The 21327-nt window shown below is 62.4% G+C and overlaps 1 protein-coding gene across 7 annotated transcripts; it reads left to right on the top strand.

The window, feature by feature from the left end:
* The first annotated feature begins 2165 nt into the window (after positions 1 to 2165).
* NHSL2 (NHS like 2) lies at positions 2166 to 20233 on the top strand. 7 transcript variants are annotated; one of them, XM_048959314.1, is made up of 8 exons: positions 2166 to 2472; positions 13533 to 13685; positions 14283 to 14419; positions 14579 to 14783; positions 15539 to 15670; positions 16672 to 18783; positions 18883 to 19015; positions 19485 to 20233. In XM_048959314.1, exons 1-8 carry the CDS (start codon positions 2235 to 2237, stop codon positions 19786 to 19788), a joined length of 3414 nt encoding a protein of 1137 aa, XP_048815271.1. In that variant the 5' UTR covers positions 2166 to 2234; the 3' UTR covers positions 19789 to 20233. The 7 variants fall into 7 exon arrangements, with proteins under 7 accessions (XP_048815271.1, XP_048815275.1, XP_048815272.1 ...); XM_048959318.1 differs by lacking the exon at positions 2166 to 2472 and adding an exon at positions 3045 to 5957; XM_048959315.1 differs by lacking the exon at positions 2166 to 2472 and adding an exon at positions 7813 to 8067.
* Positions 20234 to 21327: the final 1094 nt, after the last annotated feature.

The following is a 21327-nucleotide window of genomic DNA, read 5'->3' as shown; positions in this document are numbered from 1 at the left end:
AGAAGGGAGCTGATTGAATCCAGACAGAGTCGTAAGCATCGCAGAGAAACCTCACCGAGCCAGAGAGCGGGGTGAAAGCTGGGGATCCGCTTCAGCAAGCAAACACCGTGGCGCAACGGAGGGAATTTTTGTGTAGGAAATGGCATCAGATCCTGCAGGAGCCACAGCTGAAAGGGAAGAGCTGCAGCAAAGCTTGGCAGAGAGCACCCTCCAGTGGGCACCGGGAGCCCAATGGGAGCCGCTGTGCCGGTGGAGCTGTGGGTCCGTTGGTTGGGGTGGGACGACCCGGCGCCTGGTGCCACGCACTCCGCGTTGGAGCATCCCCAGCATCGGCAGCACTGCGGCACCGTGTCGGTGCGTGGGCCGCCTCCGGGTTGCTGCGGTGCTGGAGCAGCAGCATCTGGTTGCAATCAGGGCTCGCAGAGCTGGCCACGCTCCTGCCCAGCCGGTGGCCAAGCAGGATATTTCCCACAGGATCCCCAGCTCCGTGTGCTGGCATCCTGCACGTCCGCGGCAGCCGGCTGCAGGCGTGGCCCCATCGGGTTCTGTACAGAGCTGCCTGCGCCCCATAGATTCCCCCAGCGCTGCCCACAGCAGGGTTTGCAATGTGCAAAGCCTTAAGAAATGGGACGAATCCCTCAGAACAGGATGGGCACGGCAAGCACGGACCAAACCAGGGTCGGAGCCAACCTTGCCCTGCACTGCAGGATTTCTCCTGCGGGGTTTGCCCTGCAGCTACAGGGCATGACCGTGGCTGCTCCTCCTTGGCCAGCCCTATGTGAGGTGGGCTGGTGAACCCCCATGGCCAATCCAGCGATGGCTCAGCCCCACCACCAGTCCAGCAACAGCTCGAGCCATTGGTGCGCATGGCAGCAGGCAGGGAGCACGGCTTTGCCCAGCCCCTGTAAGGACAACCTAAAGCAAGCAGCTCTCAGCTGGAAACCCCGCAAAAATAGGCACGTTGTCCGTGTGTATTCTCCCTTTTCTGGCAGCACAGAGGTCGGTGCTGGGGCAGGATGGGCTGGAGGATTGTGGCAGCACACAGTGGCTCCCAGAGCTCGGCACAGCCCGTTCCTCCCTGCCGCACCTGCATGAGGGATCTGATGGGCTCCAGATGCTCTCCGTGCCCCACAGGTGATTCACGGTTAGGCACCGACCTCACCCTCATGGCAGGACGTGAGCCTGTGCCTCAGTTTCTCCATCTGCAGCATACAGAAGTCTGGAATGGAGGCACCACATTGAATACACTGGGATAAATACATCCAACCCCACAACTGCAGTGCTGAATTTACCCTCTGCAGCTTAGAGGAGAGCTCAAGGGGAACCGAACTGGGAGTGGGGAGCAAAGGGAAGGGGCTGGGTTTGGATGGCTGCAAGGCCAAGCAGAGTCCAGCACGGAGCAGCACAGTGAGGCTCAGCATGCAGGCAGGGCGGCACCCAGCCCAGGATATTCCCAGAGCTGGAAATATTTGGATGCTGCAAGAGTGCGTGGGGGGAGCGGTGCTTTGTGCTCGCCGCGGACCTCCTCCTCCCCCCTCCCCCCCAGCAATGGTGCTGGGCTCTCCTCAGCTTTTGGGATGCGTAGAAATCCCATCCCTGCTGCTCTTGAGCTGCGCTTCAGAGCCGTGACCCCACAAGGACACATCCGTACGGACGTTCTGCCAACGCACTTTGCTTTTTCCTGCATGAGAAGATAAAAAATTCCGGCATGAAGAGAGCAAACAAAGCTGTGGGAAGTTGAACGTGGGGGTGCAGAGGACCCACACGGCCATAAAGGCAGCGTTAAAGTCCAGAGAGCCGTGTGAAGGGGCGGCAAGCTTTGGGGACTGCAAGGAAATCCCACTCGCGGTGCCCATCGCTGCCCGGGGGGTTTCTGCCCTCCCACCCCCACGTCCCAGCGGCGTTGCCCCGCGGCTCCCGACGAGCAGAGCCCGCAGCTCTCGGAGCGGAGCACCCCGGGGCGGGGGCGGCTTCAAAGAGGGGAATTTCTGCTCCGGGACCGAGACAAATATTTGTTTTGGTGTGTGCTGAGGTGAGGGGACCCGAGGGAAGCTTTGCAGGGAACAACCGGGGACTCGGCCGAGCATCCCCGAGCGCGGCCGCCCCTCCCTCCTCTTCTTCCTCCTCCTCCTCCTCCTCCCATCGGCCGGCCCAGAGCCCGAGCAGCCGCGGGGCCGGGGGAGCGGGGCCGGCCGTGCCGAGCCGTGCCGTGCCGTGCCGTGCCGAGCCGTGCCATGCCGTTCTACAAGCGAAGCGTGGTGGCTCGGCAGAGCCGTGCCGTGCCGCTGGTGGAGCTGCGGGATGTCTGCAGCCTGGCTGCTCTCACCCTGCTCCGGCAGCTCGCCGAGCTGTGCGGCCATTCGCTCGCTTTGCTGGGGGACATCGAGGGACACGTCGAGGCTCTGGGGCGCCGCACCGGGCGGCTGCACCGCAGGGCCTCCCGCCTGCAGGAGCTGCTGCGGGGACGGCCAGGTAAGGGGAAGGCTCACGGGTTCAGAAGGCTCGTGTCACCTCCGCCTCCAGGGCGGCACCTGCCTGGGGACGGAGCGCCGTGCCGGGGTGACGTCGGGGCAGCTCAGCGGCAGCGCCGCGCTCTGCACGGCCGGGATTTTCCCCCCAGCAGCCGGCAGCTCCCAGGATGACTGCTGAGGTTCGTTCTGTATCCCCTCTTCCCGGGGCTGTCCCGTTGCAGCCTCGTCGGGAAAGAGGCGATGCGGGGCTGAGCAGATCCTCGCCTCCATCCTTGCATCCCTTACAGCAGCTTCCACGCAGGTTTGGCACGGCCGAGGTGACAGCCCGCGGCCGCAGCGTGCTGCCCGCTCCCGACAGCAGGAGGGGTTTGTTTTTGCCCGAACCGCTTTCGTTTCCCTTTTCAAGCCTTTCTCTTTGGCACCGGCTTCATCAACGGGTCAGAAGCAGGCAGCCTGCTTCGGAGGAGCTTAAAATAAGCTCATTTTTGGATTTGTTTAGAAAAGTTTATTTTAAAACGCTTTGGGAGGGTTGGAGCGAGGGGGGGGGTGGGGGGAGGAGGGGGGAGGGGAAATGTTGTTGCAGCGCGTCTTCCCCAGAAGCACAGCTCGTTTCTCAGGCCCTCAGTGAAATCTGCGCTGTGTGTAAGCGCTGCTCCGTCTGAGCAGAGCCGTGGGAAATGAGCGCTGGAGTTTGATGGCACGGCTGCACGCTGAGCCGCGGCTGGGATGAGAAGCGATCGGGGAGGGAAGAGGCTCCCGCTGTCCCTGCCTCCAGTAGGAAGAAACACGGAGAGAAGGAGGCACTGCGGTCACCCAGGCTGAGCCCAGCGATGTCACCGTCCCCAGGAGGAAGAGCTGGTGCTGATGGTGACCAGATGGTCCCCACCTGCCTGGCTGGGATGCTTGGTGGCCACAGGGGCTTTGTGCCAGGGGGTTGGATGCTGGCAATGTGGATGCAGGCAGAGGCAGGACAGTCCCCCTCCAACCTCTCACTGGAGGTGTGAACATGAGAGCATGCAGATGTGCATTGACAGCACATCTGGAGGTGTATACAGGCCCAAATCTCACCTTTCCTCCCTGAGATTGGCCGGTGGGTGGCAGAGACCCCACACTCACTACATTTCCACCACCCCATAGGGCAGCACTGCCCGTTCCATCCATCCACCACTGCCGTTCTGCAGCCCAGGGGGGTGAGTGCACTTCTGAGTGCTGCTTCAGATGATGTTTGTTTTTCCAAGTGCTCCACCATCTGCTGCCTCCGGGGAGATCAGTGCACGTGTCCATAGGGTGCAACCCCTGCCAGCCCCATCCTTGCAGAGAAAGCCCAGGGCTGCTTTGTGTGGAGTCCTTGGGTGGGGAGCTGTCAGGACAGGACAGTTCTTTTTCCCCCTTTTTCCATTTCTTGAAGAGGATCCAAATCACGTTTCTCCTCTCAGTGTGGAACAAATCCAAAGTGTCTCATTCACAGGGGATGCAGCGGGGAATCAACCAGCACCAGCAGCCTTCCCGCAGCCCTCCTGCATCCCAGCATGGGGCAGGCAAAAAGGGCCAGGCACCAGCGTCACCCTTCCCCAGGATGGTTCCCTGGTTGGAGCATCCCGGGTATTCCCACATCACTCCATCCGAGGAGGCAGCAGGGTTGTTTCCACCGCTGGGAGCTGGGGGCTGTTGGATTCCTCAGCCCTTATTCATCCATTGGCCGTCGTGTGAGAGCGGAGGGATGCGCAGCCCGGCTGCCCAATGGTGGGGATGCATCCCCTGGGTGGTGGCAGCAGGGACGTGAGCTGTGCTCCCTGCTCAGCCCCTGGGGACCCTGCTGTTCCCAAAATAAATCTCAGTGCTGAAGAAAACAGGGCCTGGCGCCGGGAGGTATGAAGGCACTGCGCCCACAGAGCTGCGGGGATGGAGCTCTGGAAGGAACGCTGTGCTGCAGCCTGGCGCTGCCCGTTCCCAAGGCAGGAAGGCACAGGGGGTGCTGGTGCCATCCCTGTCCCACTCCTCCTCCAGCCCCAGGGTTCTCCCCGAAGCTCTGCCAGCACTTCTGCAGCAGTGCTGCTCCCTGCAGGCGTGCAGCACCTCCAGTCCCTTGCTGGCTGTGAGCGCGGCCGCGGTGACGTTGCACAGGAACATGGCTCTGTTTCAGCCGTGTCTCCAAAGAGCTTTGCATCATCTTAAGCAGTCTGAAGGATGCGTTCACTTTCATGTGCAAACAGAGCTCACTTTGGCAAACTGTTTTCCAGCTGCAGGGACCTCTGCAGCACTTGTCTGTGGCTGCTGCCAGGCAATGAACCACAGCACCCCGCAAGCAGCATATCAGTGCTCCCTGGCACCCATTGCCACCGGGCACATCCTGCTCTCCACCCTGCAGTGCTGGCAGCCAGCAGTGCCCTGGGTGGTCCTGGCCATCAGCTGTGCGTGGGCTGTGAGGCCACAGAGTGGCCGTGGGGTGGGGGGAGCTGAGGTCTGGCTTCAGGACAGCACTCATGGTGACGTAAAGGAGCTGGCTTTCCTCCATCCGATCCCACAGGTCAGCTCTGTGCCACGTCGGTTTGGATGTGAGCAGGGCAGCACCACAGGCACAGAGGGTTCACCTGCACCCCAGTGGGTTTATCCCCTCGTGCAGTGCATCTCAGGTGTGCTGTGCTCACCAGACCTGCACACGGGGATTGCTGGCTGCAGTGAGCAGAACGGGAGGTGAAGCTAATGCAGAGCTTTCGGATTTGCAACCTGCAAACTGAATTGGCAGGTTTGTGCTTTGCAATTTGAAAGCCCTCTTCCATGGCTCTGCTGTGTGGGTATCACAGGTCTGCTTGGCTGGGAGCAGCCAGCAGGTTACGGGGGATTGGTGATGGTGGGAGCTGCTAAGTGGCCCCAGGTGCCTGCTCACCTGCAGGAGGGCAAAGCAGTGGCAGCAGGAGGTGAGGACAAGGCAGCAGGATCGCCTCCTGCCCGCACAGGGGTCCATGCTGCAGCTCCCTGGGGAGGAGAGCACCATCACCCCACAGATGAGCCCCAAAGAGTGGGGCCAAAGGGTAGAGAGACCCCACGGGAGCCACGGGCTGCAGCCTGGAGCAAAGCCCTTCACCCAGTCACCCGATCCTCATTAACTAACGAGGAGGGGAAGCTCTGCAGGGGAGGTGACCAGGCGCATCTCCTCTCGCCGTGCTCACATCCCTGCTCGGGGGTCCTGATGAAGGGCTGCCGATGGGACACTCCGTCTCCATGGCTCCGCCGTGGCATGCGTCTGCAGCGGGGAAGTGCAGCTACGTCTTTAAGAAGGGCCTGGGCTGGGGTGGGAGAAGCATTTCCACGCAGCCTTTCTCCCGGCGAACCTGGAGCGAGTTAGCAGCCGAGTTCGCCCTGCTGCCGTCAGCCAGCCAGCCCCAATGGGAGCCACGGTGCCATGAGGACACGGGGCACGGGGCCGCCCTCAGCCCCCTCAGCCCCCAGCCCCGTGGGGAGAGGAAGAGGAGGCCGCCAAGCTGGGTATGTAGTTCTATCCTCGACTTGCAGTCTCGCTTTGGGGAGGGTCTGGCAGCTCTGCGGGGTGAGGACAGGGAGCGCAGTGTGTCCTCAATGCTGGGTGCTTCCTCCTCCTCGCAGCTCTGCTTGGAGACTCCATCGGGAGGGGAGGTGCCCCCGCACCCCCACCTTGCTGCCAGGGTGGGAGCTCCGGGTGGGATCGGGCAGCGATGCTGTGATGCATGTGCACGGGATCAGCGTGCCGTGCCACGTCCTGCACCCCAGTGGGGTCACTGCATCCCCCTCCATGGGCTCAGCGTTGTGGCAGCGTGTGGTGCTCAGCCGGGTGGTGCTGGGTTGCGCTCCCTTTTCGCAGGCTGGAAGCGGCTCTGGTGGCAGAGGATGTGGGTGCAGTTTTTGGGGTGCCTGCCTTTGGGGTAGCCGTGTCCCTGGGCGGGCTGCACATCCCTGCATGGGCAGCAAAGAGCTCACAGCCGGTCCTGTGCTCATGGCATTTGGCGGGGAGGGAGGGAAGGAGGGGCGGGAGCCGGGTTGAGGAGCGGGGAAAACTGGCGCTGCTACGCGGGAGGAATCCCAGGAATGCAGAACCCAGAGGGGACACGAGGTGGCACGACAGCCTCAGCTCGAGTTTTGGGATCTGAGAGCAGAGCGGTGCCAGGGGCCGCTCCGGGGTCACCTTTAGTGGGGCGAGCAGTGGGGCGCGGGCACGGGGCTCCCCCCCAGCACCCCTAACAGCCACCCACACCGCTTTGGGCTGCATGGGGCTGCATGGGGCAGCACGGGGCCCCGGTCCCGTTCCTGCTCCCCCTGCCCTTGGCTCGGGCCCTGAGCCATTGTTCTCCAATGAGCTCATCCCAGCCTCTCGTTATTATTGTTATTATTATTATTTTTTAATGCTGTTTCTTGGCCGGAAAATAATCAGCTGGGCCACTTGGTGTGGATGGCCGCTTCAAAGGAGCAGCTTTCTCCTCCAGCTGGGGGGGGGGGCTGATTTGGAAACAGAGGTGCAGCATACAGGGATCCCTGCACGGGATGGGGACTACAAGAACGCAGTGCTCTGCTGGCCAGGGTGCAGCAGGAGAAAATATACATGGGGATGGGGTTTCTGCAGCCATTGCAGAGCCTTGGTTCGCCTGGGCAAGGCTGGGGCTCCCTGCCCCAATCTGGGGGTGGCACAGCTGTGCCCCCGCACCGCCGCAGCTGTCACACCCACCTGCTCCTTGCAGCACTCGTGCTGCTGCTCCTCGCCGAGAGTACTGATCCAATTTGTGGCTGTTGCCATAACAACCTCCCGTCGCTTTCTGGTCCTTTCTGTCTCTCCGTGGATGCTGAGATTCGGTGGGTGAGGGATGCTCCAGCCCTGATGGCCCGGGACGGCCTGAGATAGAGCGGTGTGGCCCTGGGGCCTCTGGGTGCCACTGTCTGCTGGGTGCAAAGGGATGCGTGCCAGCCAGATCCCATGGCATCATCTGGGACAGCAGCACCCAGCTGGGGACAGTGACACCCAGGCAGGCACACAGAACGCTCCCCATTCCTCCCACCACAGCCCCCAAATGCCACCACCCACAAACCGCAGCCCTCAGCCCCATGGCTCGCACCGACTTTCCCCTCCCCAAGACTCCCCCCCCCCCCCCCGCCCCGCACCCTTCCAGCTTCCACTGCACCCTGAGGGATTCCAGCTGCCCTCAGGGGCTGCCACCCACGACCACCCGACACACCGAGCTACGGTTCAAGGGGACCTCCGGCCCTCCCCCCGCCCAACCCCTTGCCACCGGGGTGACCCCACCCCCCCCCCGGTGCCCCCACCCATTCAGCCCCGCGGCGGGCGGGCCCCGAGGGGGCGGGCGGGCCGTGCGGATGCGGCGGGCGCTCGGTGTGGCGCGGTGCGGTGCGGCCCGGCCCGGCTCGGCCCGGCTCGACTCCTCCTCCTCCTCCTCCTGCTGCCCGCTCCCGGCGGCGCGGCGCGGCGGGGGAGGTATGGAGCCGGCGGGGAGCGGCCCGGGGGCGGCGGGGCTCTGAGCATCGGGGCCGGCCGAGCCGCGCCGGAGGATGGGCAACGCGCAGCGGAAGGCGCCGCGCAGCCAGCGGCGGGGCAGGATGCGCGCAGCAACAGGTATCGGGGGATGGGACGGGGTCCCCGGGAGCGGCGCCCCCCGGAGCGGAGTGGGACGGAGGCGGGGAGGGGGCGGCTCGTGCTTCGCTGCGGGCGGTTGATCCCTGTGGGTCGCTTGGAGGACGCGGGTGAGGTCACCTCCAGCTGAGGCTGCAGGGGACGGGGAGAGATGGGGCCGTGCGTCCGCCGGCACCGGGCTGCGGGGCGTGGAGCAGGTGCTGATGTGTGGCCTGGGAACGGGGAGACGGTGCTGGGAGCGGAGAACGAGTGCTGGGTTGCAAGGAGCAAAGCCTGAATTGCGTGGAGTCAGCCCCGAATTGCAGGCAGCGAGCCTCGAATTGCAAGGAGCCAGCCCCGGGTTGCAAGCAATGAGCCCCAAATAGCAGAAGCCATCCGTGTGGCAGAGGCCTGCACTTGCTGGCCCCAGAGCTGGGACCTGCCCAGGTGGGGAGCCTATCCTTGCACAGCCCCTGGTACCCACAGCCCCCTTCTCCCACCACCCATGAGGGTGGTGGGTGTCTGGTTGGGTCTCACAGCACAAGGCGGGCAGAACCCCCAGCAAATCTGCACAGGGTGTTTGGGGGGACCGTGGGGGCAACCGAGCTGCCCTCGAAATAGATGGATCCAACAGGCAGGACCTGCTTGATCACCCCTCTGTCCCCACATGGCTGGCCCGGGCAGTTCCACAACCCTTCCAGACACTCGTCCCCTCCCAGCACCCCATCCCAGCACCTGGGAATGCTGAAAACATGGGGCATGAGAGCTGGCAGTGCTCTGGGACCATCCAGGATCCATTGCCCGCAGGGTCAGGAGCAGTGCAGGGTGCATTGGGGAGCCCATTCAATTGCTTGGGAGCCACACGAAAACGTGGAGTGATTGTCACAGCCCCAGCGACTGTCACAGCTTAATAATGAGCGGGCAGAGGGGGTGGAAGTACAGCCTGTCTCTGTATCATTTTGCAGCTGCCGTTGCAGCGGGTGTCGCAGTGGAATGAAATGGGGCAAAGAGAGCCTGGGATGCGAGGGGTGAAGGATGCTGTGCTATGAGGTGCAGTGTTGGGGCCCTTCTGGGAAGGCAGGGTTGGCAAAGCCATGGAGGAGCTCCCACTTGGCCAACAAGTTGCCGTTGCCCTATTGCCCGTGGGCTGGGGGCTCTCAGGTCACTGTGTTTCAGAAAGCTGTCAGTGGTGGATGCTAAGGAGGTATTCTGACATGCCAGATAAGGGCCAGGGGAATCTGCTGCCAACTCCCACAGGCTTTGTGCTGGAGCAGCTCTGCTTGGCTCCATCCATCAGGGCCATGTGCAAATGCTGCCTGGGCTGCATGTGCTCTGTGCATCTGTGCTCTGCTTGCATCTGCTGCCTTTGGGGCATCCCATCCCCAAGGTCTACAGCTCTGGGGTCTGCAGCGGCACCAGTTGCAAGGGGCTGCCTGTCCCCAGCACTCAGGGCTGTGTTCCCATCACTGCTCCCATCCTGGCTCCCATGGGCCTCACACCCCTGGGAACAAGTGGCTGAGCTGCACAGATCCCTGAGGTGCGTGGAAAGTGGTCCCTCGTGGCCCAGGGGGCTCCAGCAGCACCCAGAGCAAAGAGCAGACTGCATTCCGAAAGCGGTGCCATGGGAAGGAAGAGAGGACGGGGCTGTACAGTGGGCGGCGGGAGCTGAGTCAAGCAGCCAGTTCCTGGCCGTTTCCTTTTGCTCTGGGCCGCGGACGGGGCAGGTGGAGGCAGCTCGCTCCTCACCGTGCGCTTTGCTGAGCAGCCATGGCCAAGGTGGAGTGGCTCCTCGCGCCGTGGCAGCGCGCAGGTAAGGCGCAGGGCTGCAGGGATCGGGTGGCCGCTCAGGCAGGAGGACGCAGAGCCTTGGGACACGGGGTCGGTGCAGGTCCCATCCTCCCTTCCCCAGCGTGGCTGCAGCGTGTTCCCTGCTTTCTGCTCCCTGCCCAGCCCGGCCGACCTCAATGCAACGAAGCCGGGGCCGTGCTGAGCTCCACACCGCTCCGCTGTGGCTGCTTTCAGCTCTCGGGCCCCTTTGTCCCGAGCCCTGGCCGCGTTCCCCTCTCAGCCACTTCCTCGCATTGTCCCGGCCCCATGGAGTGCAAATCCAGCAGGGCACGGGGGAAACGGCGCTTTCCTGCGGGCGCCCGCTCCCAGCACAGGGCCGCAGCCTCCATGCAGGCAGACCCCATCGACTCCCACCCCATGTCCCCGCTTGCCGTGTCCCTGCGCCCGCCTGTCGCTGCACGAGTGGCAGCTGGTTGCTGTGGTGACCGTTCCCAAAGCAGCACGGCACCCCTGCGTGCCCCCACACATGGAGCTGGGGAGGAGGGACCCCCCGCCCGTCCCTGTTGGGGACTCCTCTGCTCTGGCCCTACATGGGGTGTGGGGTGAAGGAAGGATCCACCTGGAAAAATGGGTTTGTGTCTGTTTTCCTGATGGCACCTCAGGGCTTTGGCACAGTGTTCACTCTGAACCCTACTGATGGATGGTGGTGTTTCCTGCTCTGCTGCTGCTGCTCTCTCATGCAATGCAGCCTTCCCCTGCACGCTGGGTGACCCCCTCAGCTGCTAACCCACCCACCCCAACGGCTCCTGCAGTGCTGCTGTCAGTGCAAAATCAGCTGACAACATGTGAAACGGGGAGGGTAAGGAGAACCCAGATCTGCAGGAGCAGGCTGCTGCTGCTGTTGCGCATAGCGACCTTGCAGGAGGTGCAGGCGAGGGGTCACAGTGTGGGCACCCACCTAACGGCTTGCAGCCCCCATGGCCTCACCCCGTGGCACAACGTCTGTGGGATGTTGGCACACTCTGTCCCATGCACTCTCTCCTGGTGTGGGGCTCATGGGTGTTCAGTGGGGCACTGCGCTGTGGGAACGCCGTATGGTGTCCGTGCACAGTGCTGCTGTGTCTCTGCAGGGCTGCTGGCCCGACGGCTCCGAATCCAGCATGGGGTGAGGTGGGACAGGAGGCACTTTGCGTGTTGGCTGCCAGCTCCCACCGCTCGCTATTTTCTCTTCCTCTCCACTCGTTGAGGAGCAGCGTGCACTCTGGCTCCGGCCCATAGGGAATGTCATTGCGCCACGCATCGCGCCGTGTTGGGGCTCTCATCAAAGCATTGCAGAGCATTGCCGGCACTGCAGCACGGCAGAGTTTGGGTCACTGTTGGGATTACTCTCAGCTTCGAGGTGCACCAGGGCTGGATGCTGCTGTGCCAGTGCCTGTTGCCATGGCCGCTCAGCTAACGCTGCCTCTGCTGCTGCTGTTCCATCACTCCTGGGGTGCCTCTGCAGTGCCGGCGCTCCCTGCTTGCTTCAGGAGTGCTGCTTGAGGAGGGGAAGTTTGGCGGCATCATCTCACCGTAGCTTCGCCCCGAATCGAAGCGGCTCTCGATGGCTCTGTCAAACATCTCCCTGTGGATTCGGGGTGCCTGGGCAGTAGGTAAATGCGACTGCTGGCATGGAGTGGGGTGGCTTGGAGATGCTGAGGGCAGGCGTGTGCGTTGTGCCCCACATCGGGTGGTGCTTGGGAAGAGCAAAGCCGTGCTCGATGCTGGTCCTAAGGTGGGAGCAAACTCCCCGTGGCTACAGCCCCACAGCACAACATCCTGAGCCTGAACACTTGCTCGTGCTCTCTGCAAACTGTCCCCAATGTCGTGGTGCTGCTGCATGGCCATGCACGCAGATGCTACCCTGGTCCTGAGGTGTGGGGCAGAGCTGTCCCCAGGTGGGACAGAACCCTGGGAGACATCGTGCCTCCTTTGGGTGACCATCCCTCGGTTTCCCCCAGCGGTGAGGCATGCATCAGGGATCCATGGTGGAGCTGAGCACCTTCAGGAGTCCAGAGGGACGGTGCTGCTGGCTCCTTGTGCCACACGGCAGAGCCACGGCGTGATGCCCTCTGAGCACCAAGGAGCACCACCCAAAGCACCAGGCGTTACATTCGCTCCTACATGCAACCTGAGCTATGCACACACAATGCCTGGGTGCTCCTCGTGCAGGTGGGGTGTCACGGTGTCACAGCCTGGGGATGGCTGTGGCCTCCCCACACACACACACACACACACTGCCCAGCTGCGCTTCCGCTTTGCTCAGGGGTGGTTCCAGGTTTCAGAGCTGCTGTTTGCCCACTGGGCTCCAGCTGGCACAGCGGGCCCCCAGGGGTGCCGAGGGGTCCGGGGCGGAGGTAAGGTGCCCTGCTCAGGGCAGGATGTGGTGCAGGAGGGTGTGGGTAGGAGGGCTGTGCTGTATGGGGATCTCCGAGTCCCTGTTGGGTGCCGTGCCATTCTGCCAGGGGGGTGATACCCTGAGCTTGCTGTGTGCACAGCATGCAGCACTTGTGCCAGCACCCCTGTCCTCTTTGGGCATTGTTTGGGAGGCAATGGGAGGAACAAGCATGTTTTCCTGCTGAAAAACAGGGGGCTGTGCTCACCTGGAGCAGAGAAATACCATCCCTGAACGATGGCTGCTCTGGGCACGGTGCTGCCCCGTGCGCCCCCTCTGGGATGGGATCCTGCAGCTGGGCAAAGCTCAGTGTGATTTCCACGCGCACACCCCGACACCTTTTGGTTGATATGGAAACAAGTCAAATTATTTAAAGGAAAAGACGAAAGAAAAAAAAAAAGAAAGGCTTGTGTTAAGGCATGTCGTTATGGTAACACAAATTATAAAAGTAACTAGGCTAGGGAGCAGGCACGCTGCCTTCGGATGCTGGGCGTTGTGCTGGGGGCTGCGGGTAGAGAAGGAGCAGGGGTGACGCTGGGGGCATGCAGGCTGGGATGGTGGTGGCTGCAGAGGGTTCAAATGGAGCAGAAGGGGGAACCCAGCAGGGAGGCGCTGGGCACTGGGGCTGCCATGGTGCAGTCATCCTTCAGCAAAGCCGCAGAGCTGCTTGCTCTGCACGCTGGGGTGGGGTTGAGGGTGCTGAGGCTCTCGCTGGGGGCAGCACCCACAGCGCAGGGATGAGGGGAAGCGTTTGCCACGCAGGAAGCGGGGCTGGGTGTGCACTGCCTGCACCCCGGGGCCACCCAGCAGCCCGCAGCCTCTTCCCACCCTTTCCTGCCAAATGCGAGTTACTCTCGGGCGATGCTGGTGGATGAAGTGCAGCAAAATGTGCCGTGTCCCCTGGCCCCCTCCCTTTAGGCTGTGGTTTCTGCTCTCCTGCAGCAAGGAGGTTGCTTCACCGCTGCCCTTCCTGCGCCCGACAGCAGCTGTGCAATCACCCAGGGCGGTGGGTTGATTTCTTCCTTCCTCAATTTCTCTCTGCTCCTTGCCTGGCTCTGGCCGCCCACAGAAGCGTGTCCAGCGCCTGCAGCAGCGACAGGCTCTGCTCTTGTCTGACACAGCCACATCCCCAGCCCTGCGTTGCTGGATGGGATGGGTGCGCTGTGCTGCCTCAGCACTGGCCCCAAACCCTCAGCAGCACTCACAGGAAGCGCAGTCCCTCACTTCCCTCTTGTTTTGCTCGTAGCCACCTCTAACCTGGACTTGGAGAGCAAGAAAGCCGCCCCCACCAAGCTGTCATGGCAGCAGCCAGTGAACGTCTTCCTGGCTGCCGGCCGCCCGCCCGGCATGGAGCAGCTGCACCAGGAGGCTCAGCTCAACCTGCAGAGCCTGCTGCAAGGTACTGGGGCATTGCTGGGTACAGCTGTGGGTCTGCTGCACCGAGGGCATCTCCGAGCTGCTCCGTGCACCTTGCGGAGCTGTGACGTCCCAGCCTGCAGCAGCCCGTTCTCTGCTCTGTCCCCAAAGCCCTGCACCCAGCAGAGCCACCATGGCCCTGAGCTGTGCCTGGCGCTGCCTACGAGGAGCGTGGGGCCGGGTAATGGAATCAGCGCGGCTGCTGATCTTGTTTCCTCCCAATTTCTCCATCGCGACGTCACGCGGCCTCAGATCAGATGCTTTACAGGCATCGATTAGATCAGCAGCCTGGCCTTCCCCCAGCTCGTAATCTCATTACGGCAGCCCAAATAGAGCTGGTTTCCGCACTAGGCTGTAACGACCAGCGCTAATTAGCTCAACAATCACAGGACGGGAGATGGGGAGCGCTGGCCATCCCCAGCCAGGCTCCCAGCCCCCTGGGAGCTGCAGCTTTCCCAGCCCCGGCCCCGCTGCAGGGCCCTGCACTCCCCTTCCTGCACCTCGAGCAGGACAGGCAGACACAGCCTAGAGACAGACACTGGTGGCTGGAGCAGGGTCCTACTGGCTGTTTCCCTTGCAGAGGAGTATGAGGAGCAGTATGCTGAGAGCAGAGTGACTGGGCAGACCTTCCGTGCCGCCGGCCACCCACCTCCCAGCACCCCTACGGAGCCCTCACCCCGTTCGCTGCCCTCCAAGCGCCTCGAGTTCGTGCTTATGGTGAGTCCCAGGGCCGCGGTGGGGACAGACCTTCGTGCCTGAGCTCTCTGTGGGGTGGCAGGATGTCAGCTGGGGATGATACACTGGCACAGCATTGCACAGCAAGATGGGGGGTGGCCCTTTCTGTCCCACCGGGCTGATTCATGCTTTTCCCCGCAGCCCCCGAGCCGGCGAGCCGATGAGGAGGAGAGCAGCAGTGCCAGCACGCTGGGCGTGAGACCACCCGACATCTCCCTGAGCCTCCCCACCACCCCCGACAAGCAGACAGCCTGGCCCAGGGCCTTCCCCCTGCCCACCGTGGAGGAGAAGCAGTGGCACCAGTCCTGCTCTGTGCAGACCAACGTGGTCCCCATCAATGTCTCGGGTAAGGCACCAGCCACGCGTGGTTGCTGGGGGAGAGGTGATGGAGCTGAGCTGGCACCTGGGAAGGATGCTCCCAACGGGATGCTGGGTGGTGGGAGGGCGGGCTGAGAGCCCGTGTCCCCGCCGGCCACGTGGGGACAGCAGGGGACAGCAGCGGCATGCTCGTGTGCGTCATTCCCTGCCATCTCTCCTGCCATCTGCAGCTCCGTGTGTCCGATCCATGCCACCAGCCGGTCTCTTGTTTGTGCCGTGCTGCCCTGCCAGCCGGTTCTGTTGTCACCTTGGCTCTCACCGTGCTCCGTCTGTCCATCCATCCATCCGTCTGTTCTCGCAGGGCCGCAGCTCCCAGACACCCCATGAACACATTCAGCCACTGATCGTGTCCCTCAGTGCCACGTCCCCACAGCTCTCAAATGCCTCTAAGAGCAATGCCCCCCGCTCCCCACACCTCCCTGTGCCAGTGCATTATCACTTTTCCAGAGAAGAAATCTCTAATACCCAACCTGACCTTCCCCTGGCACAGCTTAAGGCCACCACCTCTCATCATTTCATGCATCCCACCTCCATCGCAGCAGCAGCTCCGCGTTCCCGCAGCCGGCACCACCCACCACATCTCACAGCACATGGCTCACCACGTCCTCCATCCCCCGCCACCCACCCCCTGCTGCAGCAAGCCAGGGGACAGCCGTGGTGCCGCAGGTGGCCGTGTCCTCCTGGCCGCAGCAATACGGTACGGCGTGTTTGTTTTGGCTACAGGGCAGCACTTTGCTAGGCACGCGAGTGCTCGTCACTCCCTGTTTAACACAGAGACCGCGATGAACCCCAAGTCCACCCTGCGGCGTAGACGGACCGTTATCGGATTCCCTAACATGTCCCTGCGAGACCAAGGTGACAGCAAGAACCGCGCAGCCACCCCGGGGGGCTGGGACACCCCGGCCATGGGGGTGTGAAGGCCACCAAGGAGACCCCCTGTGCAATCCTGGGGTCCTGGGCATGCTGGTGACGCTTGGCCTGGCACTGGAGCTGGCATGTGTTGGGGGACACCGCCATGCCCCAAGTCAGGGTGCTTACAAGGAGTGAAGGATGCTGAGATCCAACCTGGCCCTGAGCCCTTCCTCGCGGGCAGTAGGCAGACCCCACGCCACTGTGATGAGGGTGCTGGCATGGTGAGGGTGCTCAGAGCATCCCTGGCGTGGCCATGAAGCAGTGCTTGATCCTATCAGTGCAGCATCCGTCCCAGCTCTTGGGCATCGCAGTGCTGACCGCAGGAAAGGTTCTTCATATGTGTGTGGGGACCGGAGGTAGAGAAACCACAGCACCAAGAGAAGTTCTCACTGGGCAGGAGAAAGGCTTTTCCCTGTGACGCTGGCCAGCCACTGGGGACAGGACCCCAGTGAGACTCCTCCTGTGGAGTAACTCAGAGTTCAGCTGATCACAGCCTTGAGTCCCAGTCTGGCTGTGTGTGGGACCCTGGGACCGTTCCCACTGGACTGCTCTGAGATGAGGAAGGGCTGTGAGCCCAGGGGGTGATGCCCACCACAGAACAGCACTGGGGCAGCACTTTGGTCCCTATGGGGATTCTGCCTCTTGCATGGAGGCTCCCGCCCTGGTTAAACTGTCCACACACCTCATGGCACATCTCAAATCCCAGCACAGGTGCTAACCAGGCTGGGACTGTTCCCAGCTGGCTGCTGCCCACCCAGTAGAGGGGAACATCTGGGGTCAACCCTTCTCTTGCAGTCAGCTGGGACACACTGCATATGCAGGCAAGGATGCAGCCCAAAGCTGGGCCATGGGGTGGGAAAGGTCCTACATCCAATAGGGAAGGATGGTGGCCATGATGCCCAGGGCAATGCCAGCCCACGCTCACCCCACATTTGTCCCCACAGGCAGCACCAACGGCCCTGCGCACACCACACACCCACCCATCGCCGAGTCCCTGTCCTGCAGCTTTGAGACCACGGGTGGGAGGAAGCCCTCCCAGCAGACCAGCCCCCGCCAGCCGCTCTCTGCCCCACTGAGGAAGACCTTCAGTGACCTCGGGGGCACGCTGCAGGCACGCTGCTGCCCACCTCCATCCTCCATGGACAACGCGGCCACCCCCAGCACCTGCAACGGACCACAGGGCTCCTCTTTTCCCCCACCTTGGGGTGCCAATTCCTTCGGATACACCACCCCCCCCAGCCCTGCTGCCGGCCAGGAGGTCTCACCAGGCAGCTCTGCCATGGGCTCACCCACCGGCACCGAGCGGGCCGCCTCCTTCTTCATCGCCCAGGAGGAGCATGCAGGGAGCGCTGGGCCCAGCTCCTTCCCCGCCACGACTCCTGAGTCTCCTCCTGGTGCTGGGGGCATCCGGAGGTGTGATGGCCAAGAAGCCAGGGTGAACTTTTCACCCACAAACAAAGAGCCGGAGCCGGCACCGGAGCCATCGCGCTTAGGGGTGGAGCGGGGAGGGTGCCGCTTCCGCGAGCGCTCGCTGTCGGTGCCCACCGACTCGGGGTCCCTCTGCTCCGTGGACATTGCTTACGCCGAAGCCCGGCGAGGCAGCACCAACTGCGCCCTGGGCTACCCCAGCGCCGGCTCCGAGGGCAGCACCAGCACTGATAACATCTCGCTGGGGCCGGAGCCGGACGGGCAGCGGCGGCGGCGCTCCAAGAGCATTTCCCTTAAGAAGGCCAAGAAGAAGCCCTCGCCGCCCACCCGCAGCGTCTCACTGATCAAAGATGGGCAGGACAGCCTGGCTGCCCTGGGGCTGCCCCATGATCAGAGACCCAAGAGCCTGTGCATCCCGCTGGAACCTGCTGGGCACCGGGTGGTGCATGCAGACCCCCAGGGTAGAGAGCCCGACAGCCCAGCTGCCCCTCGCCAGTGGTACATGGCAGACTGGAAGAATGGTGAGCCCTACCGCTCCCTCTCCGGCTCCAGCACAGCCACAGGGACTACAGCCATTGAGTGTGTGAAGGCACGGGGCAGCTCCGAGTCCCTCATGTCCCCCTCTATCTCCAGGGCCACAACACCCTCCCAGCTCTCAGCAGAGGCTGACCTCAAAACCTCCTCCCCAGGCAGGCCCGCAGGGCTGATGTCCCCATCCAGCGGGTACTCCAGCCAATCAGAGACCCCCACGCCCACCGTCCCCACCTCAGCCATCCTCGGGCACTCACCACACCAGGTGCGGGTGAGGCCGCTGGTTCCTGAGAGGAAGTCCTCGCTGCCCCCCACATCCCCCATGGAGCGGAGCCCCAAATCCAGGCTGTCCTTTGAGCTGCCGCTCACACCGCCTGCCCACCTTGACCTCTCGGGGCTGAAGATCTCCTTGAAGGGGAAGACGAAGGTCAGCCGGCACCACTCCGACTCCACCTTCGGCACCAAGCTGGTCCAGAAGACCAGTCCCATCCAGCCCATCATGCCCGTGGTCACCCAGTCCGACCTGCGCTCTGTGCGTCTGCGCTCCATCAGCCGCTCCGAGCCAGAGGACAACACTGACGGCCCAGAGCATGCGGAGGAACTGCCGCGTATCCCCTGCCCGGGGCCGGAGAGGAAAGTGAAGCCGCCGGTAGCGGAGAAACCACCGTTGGCCAAGCGGCCCCCGTGCATCCTGCCCAAGCCCGTGGTCCTGCGGGAGGAGGGTCCCCTGTCCCCCACATCCCCGCCAAGCATCACCACCAAGGACAGCCTGATGCTACGGAAAGGGGATCCATGGAGGGGCCCAGGGCAGCCTCGGCGGCTCTCGCAGGGCAGCCTGGAGGACAAACCGCGGCCAGAGGCAGAGCGCAGGAAGGCCAAGGTGCCGCCGCCGGTGCCCAAGAAGCCCAGCGTGCTCTACCTGCCGCTCACCCCAATCCCAGTGCAGCAGGCAGGGGGTGCAGGAGACCCGGCGCCCACCCCCAGCCCCATCATCACGCTGGATTCAGAGCCCAGCTGCTGCCAACCTGACGCTGATGGCCCAACACCCACTGAGGTCCCAGGCACGGCGCAAGCTGGCGAGACCCCCTCAGAGCAAGGTGAGGGTGCGCCTGCTGCTCCGTGCGGAGAAGGGGGCCGGGGGATCCCTCTCCATCATCCCATGTATTTCATGGCTGTCTTCTCCTCCCTGCAAGCAGGCAGTTCGTCTGAGGCTGGCACAGAGGAGAAGAGCTTTGCCAGTGACAAGACGGCCGACTCCATCGCTGAGGAAGACGACGATGTCTTCATGGCATCCCGCACCACAGAGGATCTCTTCACTGTCATTCACAGGTAGAAGGAGCGCTGTGGTGGGCACAGCCCCTCGAGCCCACCCTCGGAGGGGTTGTTGCTGCCTTATGCACTCCTGAGGATGTAAGGAAGGAATTTTTTACGATGAGGGTGGTGAGGCACTGGAACAGATTGCCCAGAGGAGCTGTGGATGGCTCACACGTATGCTAAGCACAGAATCACAACATCATTTGGTTGGAAGGGGTGTTAAAGATCCTCCAGTCCAACACCCTGCTGTCGGCAGGGACACCTCCCACTGGGTCAGGTTGCACCAAGCCCTGTCCAGCCTGGCTTTGAGCGCCTCCATCCTGCCCCAGCAGAGCCGGGTGGGTGCCGTGCTCCTCCCCCCCTTACGCTCTGCCCTTTGCCCCTTAGGCACTGCCCTTCCCATTGCTATAGGAAATCACCCCATCCAAAGCAGTGGCAGCTACTGCCTGGGACTGCTCCCACCACACATCTCTTTGGTGTTTAGGTCCAAGAGGAAGGTTCTGGGGCGGAAGGAGCCAGGCGACAGCTTTAGCAGCCGGCCCAATTCCCACTCTCCCGTGAAGACGTCAGGCTCACCAACCAGCGAGTCTCCTGCAGCAGCAGTGAGCACCGGGAAGTCCTCCAGCAGGAATGAAGATTTTAAGGCTCTGCTCCAGAAGAAGAGCAGTAAAACCAGCAGCGGTTCCCGGCCGTCTGCAGCTGAACTGCTCAAGACCACAAATCCACTGGCTCGAAGGGTCATGATGGAGTTTGCCCCTGAGCTAGATGGTGCAAACAGCCAGCCCTAAACCTGCACAGAGCCTTCTGGCCACAAAGGGCTCGGGTTGGTGCAGATGGAGCCGTGCTGCGGGCAGTAGCTTTAGGCACTCAGGTCACTGCAGAAGGGATGTCCCGGCTGCCCCACTGGGGCTTCTTTCATGCTTTCATTTCTTCCTTGGCGAATCCTCTTCGGTTCCTCTCCAGTGGGAGAGCTGCTGGCAGAGAAGCAGTGTTGGGACCTGAGGCCCCCATGTCCCTGCTGCGCTGCTGGCAAGAGGGGAGAGGCAGACATGCAGCACTCTAGTGGGGACTGGGACCTGGCACCTCCTGTGCCGCTGGGACAGCAGCTCCTGCTGCTCAGGAACACAGCAGGACTGCAGCTCCAGGCACCTCCCAGCACCCACAACAAAGCTAGCTTGAAACTGTTTGGTCACTCGGCATGTGGTACTTTAAACGGCTTTTTCTAATGCACAATGGTGATGATGTTTTATTCTCTTTCCTTTGACGTTGTGCCATCAGTTTCCCAGGCAAAAGTCCCAGGTTTTGAGTTCAGCTGGAAATGTGGAGATTTACTTTGGAGGTCGGTTGGACAGGAGGCTGCTTTGGAAGAGCGACAGACCATTCCTGCTCATCATCCAAAGCTTCCTCCCTGCTGCACGGGGAGCAGGCGCCTGCTGTCTGCAGCCTGTGCGGTGACCTCAGGCCCCTCGAAAGCCCCTGACAATGCTGCATTCCAGAGAGTTCTTCAGCCCTCAGTGCAAACACAGACTTTCCCTCCCCACCTCTGCCATCAGACTGAAGCACCCTGCAGAAGCCGGGTAGTCTTGTGCCTCCTGCAGACATGTACAGCTCCCAGTGCTGGAGTTCCTCCAGCCAAACCCAGCCAGCTGTTGGGATGCAGGGCCGTGCTTTGACCCTCACCCACAGGACTCCTGCAGTTTCCCAGTTTCTGTGCCTGGGGCTGCACCCCACTGCTGTCCCCGTACTGCTGGCACTGCCACCATCCCCCTGACACAAACAGGACCCCACACACCACGTGCTGGGACTGCAGCAGAAGCCACAGTGAGGAGCAGTGGGGCAAGGACAGCCGAGGGGTGGGGGCTGAGCAGAAACACCATCTCTCTTCTTCCTCAGGGCAAGAAAAGGCCAGACAGCAACTAGCAGAGAAACACAGAATTAAGAAAGTTTGTGCTTCATTACTTCCCCTATCTGCAAGCTCCCAAGTACCCCAGCCTCCCTGAATTGGGGCAGAGCAATGGGGCCAGGGCTGAGCAGCAGTGGGGGCACAGCCCCGGGGGCCAGGGTTGGTTTGGAGACCCTGTGCCCTCCCCTGAAGCACCACCTCTGTGGATGTGCCCTGCGCTGAGCTCAGAGAGGCTCTGCTGTCCTCAGCTGTTTGTTTTGAACCCCTCCTGTTACTCGCACTTACTCCCTTCCCTCTCAAGGATGGCAGATTTCAGCGTTAAGTTAGGATCTGAACTTAAGTCAGGCTGAGAAACTCAGGAAAAGAAGGAATTAAAAAAAAAAAAAAGGAAACAAAACAAAACAAAAACCAAAAACAACCCAAA

The sequence above is a fragment of the Lagopus muta genome, chromosome 13, assembly GCF_023343835.1.
Source record: "Lagopus muta isolate bLagMut1 chromosome 13, bLagMut1 primary, whole genome shotgun sequence".
NCBI classification, from domain to species: Eukaryota; Metazoa; Chordata; class Aves; order Galliformes; family Phasianidae; genus Lagopus; species Lagopus muta.
This window is presented reverse-complemented; position numbering and strand designations above follow the sequence as displayed.

Coding starts and splice junctions, on each gene's coding strand:
- NHSL2 (XM_048959312.1), top strand. CDS start 11,714: ATGTCGTGGTGCTGCTGCATGGCCATGCACGCAGATGCTACCCTGGTC. Junction 12,249..13,532: donor CCGAGGGGTCCGGGGCGGAG/GTAAGGTGCCCT, acceptor TTTTGCTCGTAG/CCACCTCTAACCTGGACTTG. Junction 19,016..19,484: donor CTCTTCACTGTCATTCACAG/GTAGAAGGAGCG, acceptor TTTGGTGTTTAG/GTCCAAGAGGAAGGTTCTGG.